General features: G+C 41.2%; 1 protein-coding gene across 5 annotated transcripts; it reads right to left on the reverse strand.

Moving 5' to 3' along the window:
- Positions 1-2,685: 2,685 nt before the first annotated feature.
- Positions 2,686-15,719, reverse strand: rasef (RAS and EF-hand domain containing). Of its 5 annotated transcripts, none has more exons than XM_040195537.2 (17): positions 15,063-15,719; positions 12,488-12,634; positions 11,985-12,075; positions 10,959-11,054; positions 10,423-10,500; positions 10,218-10,333; positions 9,246-9,314; positions 9,031-9,097; positions 8,501-8,589; positions 7,659-7,968; positions 7,078-7,218; positions 6,460-6,604; positions 6,184-6,265; positions 5,848-5,962; positions 5,339-5,446; positions 5,030-5,106; positions 2,686-4,646 (listed from the first exon to the last, which is right to left on the reverse strand). In XM_040195537.2, exons 1-17 carry the CDS (start codon positions 15,368-15,370, stop codon positions 4,544-4,546), a joined length of 2,142 nt encoding a protein of 713 aa, XP_040051471.1. In that variant the 5' UTR covers positions 15,371-15,719; the 3' UTR covers positions 2,686-4,543. The 5 variants fall into 5 exon arrangements, with proteins under 5 accessions (XP_040051471.1, XP_040051470.1, XP_077943520.1 ...); XM_040195536.2 differs by having other exon boundaries at positions 5,339-5,449; positions 15,063-15,689; XM_078087394.1 differs by lacking the exon at positions 2,686-4,646 and having other exon boundaries at positions 5,026-5,106; positions 15,063-15,689.

The raw sequence follows: 15,719 nt of genomic DNA on the forward strand, positions 1-15,719 counted from the left end.
TGGCTTTGTGCGCGGACTCACAAAGGGAGTGAATCGTCGGTAACCTGTTTTATCACCATTTGACTCAGATAACCGCACTAAATCACATTTTTATTTTCAATTTCAAATTCCAGTGGGAATATCGCCACAGAAAGGGACACTAATTTGAAGGGTGTTTAGTTTATAAGAAGTGACTCCATGGACACGCACTGTTTATTGACAAGACATCAACCAAACATAGTTTAGACACTGTGAAGAATACCCGTCAAATACTGTCACATCTACTCAGGATCTTACCAGACATTTAGATATCAGTTGCAACACACACAGATGTGCACTCACACTCAAATTCAAACACACAAGATTGACCTAATCATGGTAATCTCTGTCAGATTACGTCCGTCTCCAGTTAACTGAGCCGTCTTTGAGATAAACAGAACTGCAGTCTCTTCCTGTTAAAACACTACATTTCCTCGTCCTGAATTAAAATAAATTGTTATAACTGCTTTGCAGTTTCATAACTGTTTTAGAGGAGTTGAGTACACTGAGGCTCGTCTGTCTCATATTCTGGATTTCTACCACTGTAAATGTACTATTATACACCTGCGCACATTTTTGGCTTTCCACTAAATCAGACGGTAGAATTTAAATCCAACTAACACCCGGTGATTCTAACACACGTTGATTCAAACTTGTTTTGTCATATTTTAGCATTGATGGTGAACAACGACAGATGCAACATTGTCCTTTACATTGACACTTAATAATGTCCTTTAGGATGAAGTCCACAGAATGTTTCACATGTTCAACATTAAAAACTCAGCTCAAGACGTCTCGACTCCCATGTGACGTTCCAGCCATTATCTTTTTTTGTTTGATAAAGTCTCAACATAAGCTTTCCAGGAAATGTCAAGTATTCAATACGTGGTTGCTTTAAACTTTAGCATACAAATAACATTATTACTAATAATAAAACCTTTAATATGTGTGTGTGAACATGAAACACTAATGCAACAGGACTAAGGTAGAAGGAGAAGAAGGTCTTGTATTATAGTAGGCTGCTGCCCTCTTGCCTGCTGAAGTGTAATAGCATTAACCACTATACGGAGGTTAGAACCTTTTACAACAAGCTGTGCGTTTTGAACAGGAAAATACTTTTCAAAAAGGGTTTCCAACCTCTACCGATCAAAATAGGTTCCATTAAGTGTATTAAACCACAGGATTCCTGCTAAAGACGTAGCGACAGTATTCCTCTTTGTTTCTTTGTTCAAGTTATAGAATCTATTTACGAGTGAAACAGAACCTATTCACTGTTGAGACTGATATGACCCAATGAATACGGTTTCTCCCCAATACACACACACACACACAGACGCGCACACATACACACACACACAATATACGCCAGGCGGCCAGATATTGACGCAAGGGCTTATGTCTTTGATGACTTCATCAAAACCAGACGTGACAAACAATATGACAGATATCCATCACGTGCACCGGACTGTGTGTGCGTTTGTGTGAGTTAGTGGTGGATGTGTATGTTAACTTGTGTGTGTCCGACTTGGATGTCGATTTGGACAGACAGTGTGTCGTAACTGATGTCATCAGAGTGACCAGTGGTCCCGTTTTCCCACCTCTGACCTTTCCAGATGGGGAACTCCCTCCATCAGTGTGTGTGTGTGTGTGTGTGTGTGACAGATGTGCCACAAAGGTTTAAATTGCTTGAATCTCTAGTCTTATCCAACATTTACAGATATCACCAATTTGGGGAATTGTTAAACAAATGCAGATGACATTTTTATCATTATTCTACCTGATAAATCCAAACAGAACCTGCTCTCTCTCCTCTACACTGATATATTCATTACTGTCATTAACCTTCCTGCTAGACAGTCCCCTTATCTAATTATCCCCCCGTTACTGCTGAGCACACACGTACAAACACAAACACACACACACACACACACACACACACACACCATTCTCAGCTGCTACACCCCCAAACCCCGTCCCCACCTCCACTACCCCACATGTTGTTTGACAAATGAGTGGTCTCGCCTCATCAAGCACACAACAATGTAAACAGATGGGAGGTGGAGACAGGGACCCGTGCCAGCTCCAAGCACTCTCACACACGCACACGCACACACAGGGCAAAATCCCCAACATATGTTGCATTTATTCAAACAGCCGCGCTCAGAGACACTTGCAGACGCTCAGGGAGTATGGCTAACAGGACGGGCTTTTGCAACCATGCCTTTATGGTGGGGGTGCAGATTGCTCTTGTATGAGAGACAGACGTCCACCCTCTTGTCCAAATGTGGTCAATTCAGGTTCCAAAAACAAAAAAAGAACAAGATGGTTAAAGGCCGGAGAAACCCACTTAGAGCCCAGCTTCAGCTCTTCACAAACCTGTGTGTGACATCGGAGACATCTGGTATGATTTATGGAATGACATATAGAGATAACCTACTTCACTTCCAGTTCAACAACATCTGGTGTTGAGGGGAGAGGGGGGGAACTGCAGCGCAGCTTGGGCCAAGTTTGAGGTCATTACAGCACAAATAACCTCTGATAGCGTCTACGGTCATGCGGTTTCTTTGTGGCTATTTAGCAATTGTTATGTGGGCACACATAGCAGATGTGGCAGATGACAAAATGGACATTTTTTTTTATTGAATAGGTTAGAATTAAACTCTAAAGAAGCGTAAACACCAACTTAAACTTTATTTGAATTGTCATACACATAACCTACATGAAATGAAAAGTCTGCATTTGACCATTCCAAAGCATTTAGGAGCAGTAAGCTGCTGTAAAGAACCCGGGGGGAACTTGCAGTTTCTCACTCAGGACACTTGGACACGCAGACAACCGGATGGTTAAAGGACGATTCACTCTGCCCCCTTAAGGCTGCATGTGTTAATGTCTATAATCACCCCACAACACGATTTTACTTAAATACATTTTGATGATTATAAGAAAAGTAAAGAAATACTTTATATTGTTTGATTGCATTGCTTTAATTCAATGCTGAGGTTTGTAGGTTGCTTTGAAGCAGAGGCATTTTTTCCACTTAGTTTTATGTCAAACTATCCTCCCTCATGGACTGTGAGTAATGTTTGTATCACATTTCCTGATTAGATCTGTAAATAAAAATCAAATTTCTGTGATAAATCCAAATGAAATGTGTGGGCCCACAATTGTACGTAAACCACGAGAGCCAGAAGCAATTAAGTGAAAACTGAAAAAAGTGCTGTGTAATGTATGTAATTTGACGTTTATGTATATTACATTACATATACATGGTTTCTATATTTGCTATGTAATCATGTGACTGTATCTGATGGTTCTTTTCTCTTATCTCTTTTCCTTTCTTCTGTTTCATGTAACATTTGAAGTGAAGCTCGACATGACACGTATTATCTACCATTTGTTTAGAAGTTGAATAAATTAAGTTATAAAAACACGGGTACACAATTGCGAACTAAATTAAGTTTAGTGGTGATTAGTTTCAGGTGCTGTTTGAGCATTTGATTTGAAGCATGTTGATTCTTTTATACACAGCCCTTCAGCCCTTCAGCCCTTCAGCCCTTCAGCGGAATCATCATTTTCCAGAAAATATAATTAAAGATTGTTATACAACACATTCATGAAAATGTATCATCATTATCATATATCATACAACTTATATAACAGACACCCCCAGTGGGAAGTCAGAGGAAAATAAATGTAACACTGTGGAGTAATATAACAAAGACAGTGGATTGTGACCATACAATAAACACTGCAACAGGGTTCATTGTATATAAACAAAATTGAAGATTTTGTTTTAAGTTTTCCCCCAATTCTTAGTGTCGCCATGTAATATAGATTGACATTCTTGATGACGCAAACTCCTAACGCAAACACTGGTCATAACAGAGCAAATTAGAAAAGTGCCACCGTTAATAGCATGACCAAATAATAATCTAGTCTCTTTGCCTTATTCACTTCAAATTATAATGAGCTGTAATCATCTCCTGCAGGTATTTGTCTTACATACTTAAGCCACTTCATAAATATGCTCACCTGGCTTTACTTACTAAATCCGTCACACGCATTTCACACCCAATCTTTCTCTTTTGAACTTGCGGTGTCTTCGCAATTGCCAGAAAAACCAACAAATCCTACGAGGAAGGAACTTCTGCAAATATGTGTAACAGCGCAATAGAAAATGAACATAACTTCCACGCGGTTTGCACTGACTTAAACATTCATGAATGAGCTCACAGTTCAACTCCAAGTTGTGGCTTAAATACGGCTCAATATAACATGTATGAATAAAAATCTGAACTGACGTGACAAGTTGTGAGTATTCTGATGGGATCCTGTGATTGTTTGCACATTTGTGTTTTTGTATTTTTACTGAATTATTTGGGTTATGCACGACGATGATTTGATCCTCTTTGTTTTGTTATTTGCTCCACTTTACTTTTGCAGAGATCACGTCTCATTTCTGCAGTCTTTCTGCATTTGTAGTCCATGAATCACCTGTGACGAGGTGCAGTTCTGATGAACCTGATCAGGTGCAGCAAGAGAAGTTTGGTTTCTTCCTGGGAGCATCCAGGTTAGGCAGCGACTGATCGTAACCTTTGTCATCAAATGCAGCCTTTTTGGTCACCTGCCTAAGAGGTAGAAAGGAAAAGAGGTGGAACAAATATTTACCTTGAGGATACATTGTGAATGTAAACGCATCTTAATTTTCCTTTGCATCATTCATGTTGGTATTATTTTTACACACTAGAGGGCAGCAAATATCACAATTAGGAGCTCAGCAAAAAGAACATTTGCTGTTTTTAAGGTTGGCCTTAAACTTAATTCCTTATTCTAATGCCCCACTAAGACATTCCAATTTCCTCAAATACAACACAAGAGCACATCCGAGGACACTTATTTATTAGTTGCACCTTTTTTCTTTAAACAGAACAACTTACTAAAATGTTTCCTGCAAGGTGAAGACTCAAAAGTACAACAAGAACAAAAGGTGAGTGAATTAGTGGTTTCTCACCTGGCCAGGTGCAGCACAGCCTCCAGGACGTTGGAGCCATCTTTGGCGCTAGTTTCACAGAACAGTGTGTTGTATGTCTGTGGGGTGAATAAGGGCAATTGTTCCGTTTTCATTCCATATTTTGTTGATTTCCAGTCATAACCCTCCACCAAACAACAAAATAGAGAGACTTTGATTTGACTTTGAAATTTGGATTAAACTAAGAAGCTCTTGAATATGTAGGCAGTGTACCAAATGTTTTTAGCCATTACATCCCTAAAATATAGTACAAGTACAGTAAAATAATGTAAGGTGTAAACTTGTCATTACCATAGCCAGTTTTTCTCCATAGCTGGTAGGAACACAGTTTGTTTTATCTGGTCTAAGATCACACTTATTACCCACAAGCATGATGGGAATATCCTCCTGGGAAACATCCTGCTATGCCAAGAAGAGGAAAAAAACAAATGAAAGGAAAACAAAATACTGCAGAGTACCTAAATATAGTAAACTGCTGTATTGTGCAGTATGAAAACACTGAAACAACTGGTTTGACAATAAGCACCACAGACAGCACACAGTGCATTATATCAGAAAACAACAAATCACAACAACAACAACAACTAACAGAGGCGCACAATCCAAACAATGCACTTCCAACACTTACATATCTGCTGCATGTAAAAAGAGAGAAAAAGCAAGATCACTTAGATGGATATTCAAATAGAGCATGTGACGCACTATGCTGATACAACATGTAATAACAACAGCGGATGAATTTCTCCTTTACAGGTCTGTAACTTTGCTCAGTAAAAACAATGTCGGTCATGTTGCATTACCTCTATCATGTCCACCCACTCCCGGACGTTAAGAAAGCTCTTCTGACAGGTGACGTCGTACAGCAGCAACACACCATCCGCCCGGCGGAAATACGACTTTGCAATGCTGCGAAACCTGGATGAGGGGAGAAAGTAGCTCATTATGCACAAAAAAAGAATGACTATTGTTATAGTTGTTATTATTAGAAGTATTGTATGTCCATGTGCAGTGTTGTATGTGTGCATTGCTATAACTTCTCAGAAGCACTGCAGGTTATAATAAAGTCTTCAAAATACATCTGTAAATGAAAAGCGAGCTAGATCAAATAATAATATTGTGTTCACACCAGCACACACCTCTCTTGTCCTGCTGTGTCCCATATTTGTAGTAAAACAGGATCTCCGTCCACAACTAGAGTCTTCATCTGGAAATCCACTCCTGAACAAACAAGAGACACAAGCAACATGACACCCTGAGCTGGTAGGAAGAGAGAGGAGCCTTGCTGGGTGGATGAAAATATGAAAATATGCAGAAAATAATTATAAATCAGTGGGCAATTCTGGGGAGATAAAGGTAAAGGAACAAGACAATTCATTTTGGTAATCTAACAAACCATACGGCAAACAACTCACCCAGTGTAGCGCTGGAATTTAATTTGAATTCGTTCTTGCAGAGGCGAAGAAGGAAACTGGATTTTCCAACAGCGGCATCTCCAGCCAATACAATCCTGTAGGCCTTCTCTGATGTCATGTAGCCAAGGTCCATGTTGTCCACCTTCTGGAGAGCAGACAGAGAGGCGGAGCGAGACATTTATATTCTGCCCATTTACCTCATGATAAATATAGTTTGTCTTCTATTTTGCAACGGTTGCTTTTCTATCTCTGTCCATAATCAGTTCTGCTCCGGTAGAGAAGAGGAATCTATGACCCATTTCAGGTCAGGAAGTGTTAAAACATCCCTAAACATCTTAAGCCCCATTAGAAACAATTAGAAATTGCATGGTACACAATACACAAGTGTTTTGAAGTGATAGAGCTAAACTGTAAAAACGGCATTTCGACATGATAGTAGCTCTAGACATACACACAATATAATACACATTGTCAGGACCATGAAAATCGGTGCCAAATTAGGATTCTGGTCTGCAGCTGCCAAATACATTTTCGACAATGAGGTTTTCTTCCATCGGCCTCAGCTTGTTGTCGCTGTGGGACAAACTCCCCAGTCTCTCACGACTGTCTCCCTCTCACCTGGACACTGATGGCACTCAGGGCTTTCCGTGTGGTTGGGGCTGGAATTTTGGGCACACTAATGGATTCAGATGGTTTCCAGTCCAAAACGGAGCTGCTTTCTGACCCGAATGCCGACTCACTGTCTTGATTGTCTGCCGGCTGCGATGTAGGCACACAGTAGAATCCATGAATACAACAATGTACTCACACACACAATGCGCTTTAGAACATTACAACTTGCACAGAAGCTGGAAACATGAGTTTATTTTTTTGAAAGAATGCACATTTCTTTTTCAAATTGTCTCATTAACGCTTTTCGTCAACTTTATTCCTCTATATTAAATAGTCTTCAATTTCTTGCTACGACATTACTCGTCTCTGGTTCAACCACCTTGTTATTGCTGAAATAACAAGGTGAGCATGACATTTTGTGCAGACATAATTTTGTCTATTATGTGCTCCTTTTTATACTAACATTTTCTAGCTGTGGACAAAACCAGACGTTTAAGGATGACGTATTGAACTGCACATCGTTCCTGCTCCGATGACATCGCGCTGCAGCCTCACAGAGTTGTTCCTGACCAAATGTCCACTCTTACCTCAGTGTCAGAGTTTTCTCCTGTTAGGCTGTCGCTGTTGTCGGGCTCCCCTATCTTCCCCTCACTCTCTCCCTCCTTCTCTTCCTCTTCTTCTTCTTCTTGACTTTTGACCTCCTGCTCCGAATCGTAGCCTCCGTGGGAACGCCTGAGCGTCGACAGGCCGCTGTCCGTTTGGATCTCGGGCAGGCTGTCCTCCTCGCACTCGCTGCTGTGCCTGTGCCTCATGCCCGGGTCACACATGGCCAAGGCCAGCGTGTCGCAGCTGGGTCGACGGCTGTAGATGGGGAAGTCTTCCATGCGCTGGCAAAACCTGAGGAAGAGGTTCAGGAAATAATCTGTGACACAAAACACAAGCAGGCCAATGTCTAGTGGCACCCAGCCGATCGGACGGTTTTCATATTCCTCTGTGTAAGTATTGAGATATCTGCCTCAGCATAATGGGGGAAAGCAGAATGGAACCCATTAGTCCACAGTTATCAATGCAACAACATTCTGTCAGCATAAAGTGATCAGCCACCTGTGACCGCCTTGGCTTAATGGTGGGAGCACAAATCCTAAAAAGTGCTGGCTATCATGGGAAAAGATAACATAACCACTCAAACACTGCCCCAACTCACAGTACGCCTCCATGCAACTGATAAACTGTAAGGTCTCGACGACACTGACAGTTTCTCAAATGATTAATTAACCTGTTAAGAAAATAATAACTGATTTAGCATTTACGTACTTAAAGAGGAGGCACTCATCCAAGTTGCTGGAGGTACGGTGACAGTTAAACAATTAAAGTTACTAGAGACTCCTGAACAGTTCTTAACAATTAGCTGTGTTTTAGCGTGACTTACCGATCAGTTAGTGCATAAGGTGACGTGTGGCAGATGCTTTTACTTCTGCTTCGTTCCCTAATGTCTGCTGGTGATCCGTCGTTACTGGACTGTAATACGGCAAATACAGGAAATCTATTAGAAAATTAGGTTTGCATCGTTTCGCGGTTGCCTGGAAATTAAAAATAGTCACACTGTCATAGTTCGAACCAACTCTCAATTTGACTGTTCTCTCTTTCTTGTGTAAAATATCTAAAAATGCATTATCACATTTTCAATCAGTACAGAGAGCTGAAGTGAAATATACATGTTTGATGAAGAGGCCTATTACACAGTAAATAAACATTAATCTCTTAATAAATAAACAGAGATTTTAAAAAAGAAAAACAGAGAAATTACCCAAAAGGAAAGTTACTATGTACATAAATAACCATCAGAATAATAAGTTTAGTCTACGGACCCGATGGATGAAATACCTTCAACCACTTTCAATTTGGGAACCAAATCAGTTTTTAGTCTTGATTATTCTTCAAGTACCAGTGCAGCTTTACCCTGTTGGTCCTCTCCATGGCCGCCCTCAGCCCATCGTTGCTGTCATTCAGCTTCCTGTTGGCTGCCCTAGAAGGAGAGATCATCGGTATATCAATCCTGCAACATATTTCTTTTGCTGTCTTGAATCTGCGTACAGCTACATTCTTTTCCGTTTCTACTGGACAAACCCTCACACATTAGTCAGTTTGATACATCGTGATGCTGTGTGACTTACTGCAGGATCTCGATCTGTCTCTCAAGGATGTCTCGCTCATCAGAGAAGTGTTTCATGAGCTCCTCGTCTCTGCAGCAAAAACACCAACAAATAAAAGACCAATCAGTCATACCAAGCTCTCCTTTAGTGACCCACATGTCATGCACACAACATGGACTACACCAATTCACTGACTTTAAAACACGGACAAAGGCTAGGAGGAAAGATATTGCCATGCTCCATGCTGTGTGTATGCAGGCTTTATCCTACTTGTCAGTAAAACCAGAGAATTGTTTTACATCATGTCAATTGATTTGTTTAAGTTGTGATTCAAAAGGAGACACCAGAGAAGGAGGAGGGCCGTCCTGCTAGTGGCCCTGTTGCTTCTGTCGCTTAGTAACGCTTATGAAGAAGTCATTGTGTGTGTGTGTGTGTGTGTGTGCAGTCACTCTAGGATATCCTGTTTCAGCTGTGACAAAATGAAAACACCCCCCGGGAACAAATGCAGCGTCAGATGACCTCTTTCTCTCTGTCATTTCCTTTTGCTCTGCAGAAAAATGTCTAAACAGTGAGGCTTTCTACACGGGAGAGAGAAGAGTTTCTGTTACTCTGAAGTTCACAAAAGTCTTTAAGACATTTGAGAAAATGGAGATAAAAAAACGGTTCTCCAGCCCATTAATTGTAGGTTTAGACGTTCGGATTCTACACTGGTTTAGTTTAAGTAAAGAGTGAGTATTCGTGCATAAAGCGGGTAGTCTTATGATACAATAACTTTCATTCCCATTGTGAGAAATTCCAAAAATAATTGCCCAATGTGTGTTCATCATATACAGAGAAGCCAAAGCCTGTACTTCACATTTAACCTCAAAACAAAATGGAAAAGACTGAAAGAAAGGAAGCTAAACTCAACGCGAGTGGAGATAACTTATCCACACGCACACACACAGTTTACATAAGAGCAGAAAACCCCGATTAGAGGAGATCAAAGATCACCGTTCAGAGCTGATGTTTTGATCGGTCAGCTCCGTCTTCAGAGAGTCCATCTCACTGCGCAGACAGGCCACTTTGGTCTGAGACTTCAACAGATCCTGTTTTAACCGCTGGTTCTCCTGCGGGAGGGAAGAGTCGCAGTGGGTCGTGTGGGAGAAGCAGTCGGGAGAGAAGAAGAAGGAGTGAGTGGAGGAACATTCGGTCTCACCAGTGTCAGCTCATTGATCCTCTTCTTCAGCGCCGGACCCTCGTCTTTCCCAGTGATGTTCTTGTACTTCTCTTCTATCTGAAAAAGAGAATTCACAAATTTTAGATTGAGTTTATTTGATCTGAATTCAGCTGATGTGTTTGTGTTTCATAAGTGAAAGTGTAGAATAAGTCATTTAATGTGAATGCAGTACGTTCTTTTCATACAGGACTCTATTTCACGCTACAAAGATCTGTTTTTTCATAATATGCGCAGTACAATTAACTTTAAATGTTACATTTATGTTGCCTTTAGGACGCCTGAGCCCCTTCATCTGACGTTAGCAGTTTAAAGCCTTGCAGACATCTGACAATTTATTCTTGTGCCCTTATAAAAGACGTTTTAACATCATTCATTTCTTACTATCTTGCAATATATCATGCAATATAAGACAAGTAATGGTTAGAGGACTGTGACTGCTGGTCGATATTGACCTGTAGTCTTGAAGGTGTGTTGTGTGTGAAAATGAATTGCAGTCAATGAGGTGAAACATTTACCATCTGCATCCTCTGGATCTTACACTGCAGCTCACACACTTCTGTCTCATAACTCCTCCGTAACTCACTCAGCGCGGCGTCTGCTTGCCTTTTCTCCTTCAAAGACACAAACCAATAGAAGAAAAGGTCATTCCGTGACACGTTAATGTGTGACTGTTTCAGGGCAGGTGCTGGGAAATTGATATCAGTGACTGTCTATCTACAGATTCTAAAAATGAAGAATTCTCTCCCAGGAACGAGAACACGACTGTATGCAAAGAAACACAAAACAAACAGCAGTTAGTGCACTTAGTACACTTACATAAGTTTATACACACACGGCGATAAAGCAGCATTTATGTTCCCACACAAGCTTCAGAGGAAATTCAGGGCCAAAGATAAGATTAACTATTCAATTAATACAAGTTAAATAAATCACACAGTCTTAGAGCCGGGGAGTTTTTCTTTGCATCTCATATCATGGAAGGCTAAATATTGTGATGAAATTGTCATTTTACACACTGTCACAAAACTTTCAATACGATTGAGAACAACGACAAAACAAGAGTTGTTTTGTCTCTTATTCCAGTATTGAAAGTTGTCGGAAGCATACAAAGTGTGATCACTGTCATTCAAGCAATAGCTGACTTTGCAGGTAATCAGGAGCGCTGGCATGTTAGCCGACGTGAATCCCCAAGTATACATCACGAAACCCTTCATCACAAATACACCCGGCCATGTCAAAATAAACGCCGCAGGCTGGAGCGTAATCCAGCAACTCCATTTTCCTCCGCTTCATATCAGGGATCCGCATTGTTGGGGAATCCAGCTGACCAGCAGGCGTGTCTGCGTTTGGATGAGTAATCTGATATACAGCCGCTCACATTTGTTTGACATGAGGGAAGAGCTGAACAAATGCAACCTGCTTATCACTTTTGTCTACACAAACTCCAGAGAAACAAACACGTGAGCCAGGAATATTAAAGTTTGCTCAGAGAGGGATGTTCGGGGATTTCAGGGGGGACTTATGTCGGAGTTTCGTCCCACCTGCTCTCGTATTTTTCTCTCCGCGGCGTGAATGCGCTGGTCCATCTCCTCTTCCATTTCACTGAGCTGCATGGATGCCTGGTCCTGCGCTCTGCGACAACAATGACAGCATAACACCCATGCAATACCCACTGCAAACTCATCCCACAAGTACAATACAAATCACCTTGCTCTGATTAATACGTCATCTGCTGGTAGCCCTTAACAAGGCGATACAATTTCATGAGGATCAGATCACTGATTTATGTGAAACACAGCTTAAACCATTAAATGTTACGATCAATTTAACCTGGTAACCACATCCTTTCCTGCTGTTAAATTCATGCTTGACACCAAGGACTTTCTTTTCATCAACGCATAAAAAATAGCCATGTTTGAAACTCACACTGATACTGATAAAGAGAATGAAACCAGAAGCTCCACATTTCTGTTTCACATCCATGACACGTGCACATCTTCATTCGCAGGATGCAAGTGAGTGTTTGTATGTGTATGTTTCCCACCTTTTGATGGCGAGGGCTAGGTTCTCCATCTCTGAGTTCTGCTGTTTGATCTCTTTGGTGAAGTTCAGGATGACTTTCTCGAACTGATGGATCAGTCTGGGCTCAGTCAGACTGATGTTCTGGTACAACATAGCTGCTTGTTCATTCCTGGAAGACATTCAGGATGGAAAGTCAGCGTTGTTCTTTTGTACCTGTGACACGGTAATTTGATATGATCTATCTTATACAAGAATAATTTATTCATCATTCTATGGAGTGTATGTGTCAATATATAGTCCAGCAAATAATGACACTGTGGCCCCTGGTCTCCGCCTCACAAAGCTATTTCTTAAAATGATACCGTAAAACCTTTTCTAAAAATAACAACCTTTGTTTGGTAGATTGAGTTTATTTGAAGGCGCAAACAAGATCGAACTTTAAAGTTGAGTCTGCAACCTTTTCATCATTGTTCAATACACAGGTTGCACATCAAAAAATAGACAAACAGAGTATCTTCCTATATTTCTGATTATGGTTTAACACACTCAATTTTGACAGGGAAACATAACATAATAGCATTACAGCATGCATCAGAGTGCCCCCCACACATAGAGAGACCATGAGGATGCATCCAGGCAAAACCTAATCACACACTTAACCCATATGTGTGCTTATGCAATCCGTACTGAAATCTATACTGACTGACAGGCAGAGACTGGGACGCAGAGTGCGCTGCAACATCCAACAGTGTCAAACCCAAACTGATCATAACAGACACACACATAAAAATCATGGAACATTGAACAGAGAAACTGTTGTTAGGTTGTAGGTCATTTGATCATTTGATCAGAATCGTTGTGAAGTCTGAGAAAACAGCTCTCCTCCCGAGAGAAACTTAATCATAATGTCATGCACAAATGATGCAAGTGTTTTGTTTGGTTTATTCACCCCAGACGCCTTAATCATTCAAAGAAATGGGACATCAAATGACTCGAATAAATACTTTTTGTTTCTGTCCCTTTGTAAAAACTTTTAAATGTTTCCTATTTGAATTTACTTCAAAAATCTCTCTTGAATGAAAAAAAAAACACATGTTCTCCTTTGTTTTGGAAGGTGACTATTACACCAGAACACAGAAATATATTTATATAGTTCAGACCTTGTTGCCTTTGACATAATGCCGTTGGCATTGGATTTGTAGTGGAGCTGAATAAAAATTCCAGCCTCAATCAGCTGAGAATAAAAACATAAAACACTCCTTACATTTGCATCAGTCAGCAAGGCAATTGTCAATAGAAATGTAATCGATTTTTTCCTCTTTCCAATCCATCTACGATCACACAAAATCTTCTTTCATTCCTGAAAAACCGAGACTTCTACGAAGTGAGCTGTTTTCCAAATTGCCATTACTCAGCTGACTTCTTTAACCGAACTTTTTGAAGACACAAGACTGTGTTTATCAGAAACGCCACTGTGACAATCGATGTCCAGATGTGACAGCAGCAGAGCAGCACGAGGACGAGTCCAATGCAAGGCCTGAAGGACTTTAATTGCATCATAGATGAAATAGATGTTGGATTGGATTAATTAGAAATTACCTTAATTCATCAATATAGACACCAAACTGTATGACTGAGTTAACATAAAACGCAAAGTGATGACATGCGGAGCTAGAAACTTAAAATGGTTAACAGAAAAAATCCTGGCAGAAAAATAAATACACGCTAAGACAATTGCAGGGCTTGTAAGGGAATAGGAAGCCATAAGTTGTACAAAGGTGAACGATTGAGGGTCACATATTTGAAATAGTGTCTCACAATAAACTTTGTTTTCCTTATTCTCACTGTAAAGAAAAAGAAGCATTTGTTGCTCTAGACCTTGGAATCATAAAGCAGGTAATGACTGATGGATAGACGATGATGACAGTCATTCTGCAACACATCAATGCTTCAGAGCATCTGAACAAATATCCGTTACATTGACTCCTGAGTTTGACGTTGGGCCAATCGTAGTGATAACGCAGCATTCAGTGAGCTTTAGTTGTTGTGAGTTGGAGTACGGTTTCATCATTTTTTTCATCTCACTTTATCGATACACAAAAATGTAAAGAATCATAAACAATGTCCATCATAGTTTCCCGGACATTTCTTAGAAATCATCTGAGTTAAGGAGCTATCAGGTAATTAAATCATTATCAAAATTGTTATTGTTTTTCTATTGAATAATCCTATCAAATATTTTTAACCTTCATCTGTAGTTTTCACTTTACATCTACATCTTTTTAGAAGCTGTATAACGGATCTCATGCTAATAGAAATAGATATGAGAAGACGATGATCATGAGATGCCTTCAGGAAAAGCAACACTTAAGATGAACATAAAACACAGTTACTGTTATTCAAAGAGCAAGGCTGCAGGACTAAACTAAACTGGTTTAACCGGTTTTAATATCATCCATTTCGATTCAGTACATCATTTGTAAATTTCCCTGTGACCATCGTGATGTTCATATCATTTAAAACATTTCCATATGTTCAAAAGGCATCTCCACTGTACCGCCTCCCCGACTGCCCACCGGACAGGTGCGCGCTCTCACCTGGGGATGAACTTGGCCTGCTCCCCTAGTCTCATCTCGAAGTTCTCCCAGGCGGCGGACACCTCTCCTCCTCCATCCGGCTCCATGTCCTCTCCGTAGCGGCCCTGGAAGCCGCTGAGGAACTCCGGCAGGGTCACGGTCCCGTCGCTGTCGACGTCCAGTCGGTTAAATATTCGGTCGGCCTCTTTCTTGGACACCTGCAGCTCCGCGCAGAGGGTGAGGAACTCGTCCCTCTCGATCCGCCCCGACTTGTCCGCGTCGTAGGCGTCGAAGAGGGCGCGCAGCCGCTGCTGCTCCTGCGCGCTCATTCCCCCGATGGAGGGACGCGGCCGGCTGGGAATAAGAAAGAAAAACACCCCACAGAACCGTCAACGTTTTATTCCGATAGCTGCGGGCGTCTTCTGCGCTCTTATCCAAACATCGCGACAGCTGTTACGCGTTGGCACTTTGCCCGATCGAAGGGTTCCGTTTTTAATCGGTTTTAATCGCTTTGGCGGCTGTTGCGTCTTCACCAGATCTCATGTCTGTTTGCGTCGGCTGGTCGTCAGCTGGACGGACGGAAACGCCGTCGTGTCTGACTCAGGTAAACGCGCCGGCTGTCACCACCTGTGTGCACAGAGAGGACGCGTGCGTGTGTGTGTGTGCGCGTGTGTGTGT

Source organism: Gasterosteus aculeatus, chromosome 13, assembly GCF_964276395.1.
Source record: "Gasterosteus aculeatus chromosome 13, fGasAcu3.hap1.1, whole genome shotgun sequence".
Classification (NCBI taxonomy): domain Eukaryota; kingdom Metazoa; phylum Chordata; class Actinopteri; order Perciformes; family Gasterosteidae; genus Gasterosteus; species Gasterosteus aculeatus.

Coding starts and splice junctions, on each gene's coding strand:
- rasef (XM_040195536.2), bottom strand. CDS start 15,370: ATGAGCGCGCAGGAGCAGCAGCGGCTGCGCGCCCTCTTCGACGCCTAC. Junction 9,098..9,245: donor AGACAGATCGAGATCCTGCA/GTAAGTCACACA, acceptor CTCTCCTTCTAG/GGCAGCCAACAGGAAGCTGA. Junction 7,969..8,500: donor CCTTATGCACTAACTGATCG/GTAAGTCACGCT, acceptor CCTCTTCCTCAG/GTTTTGCCAGCGCATGGAAG.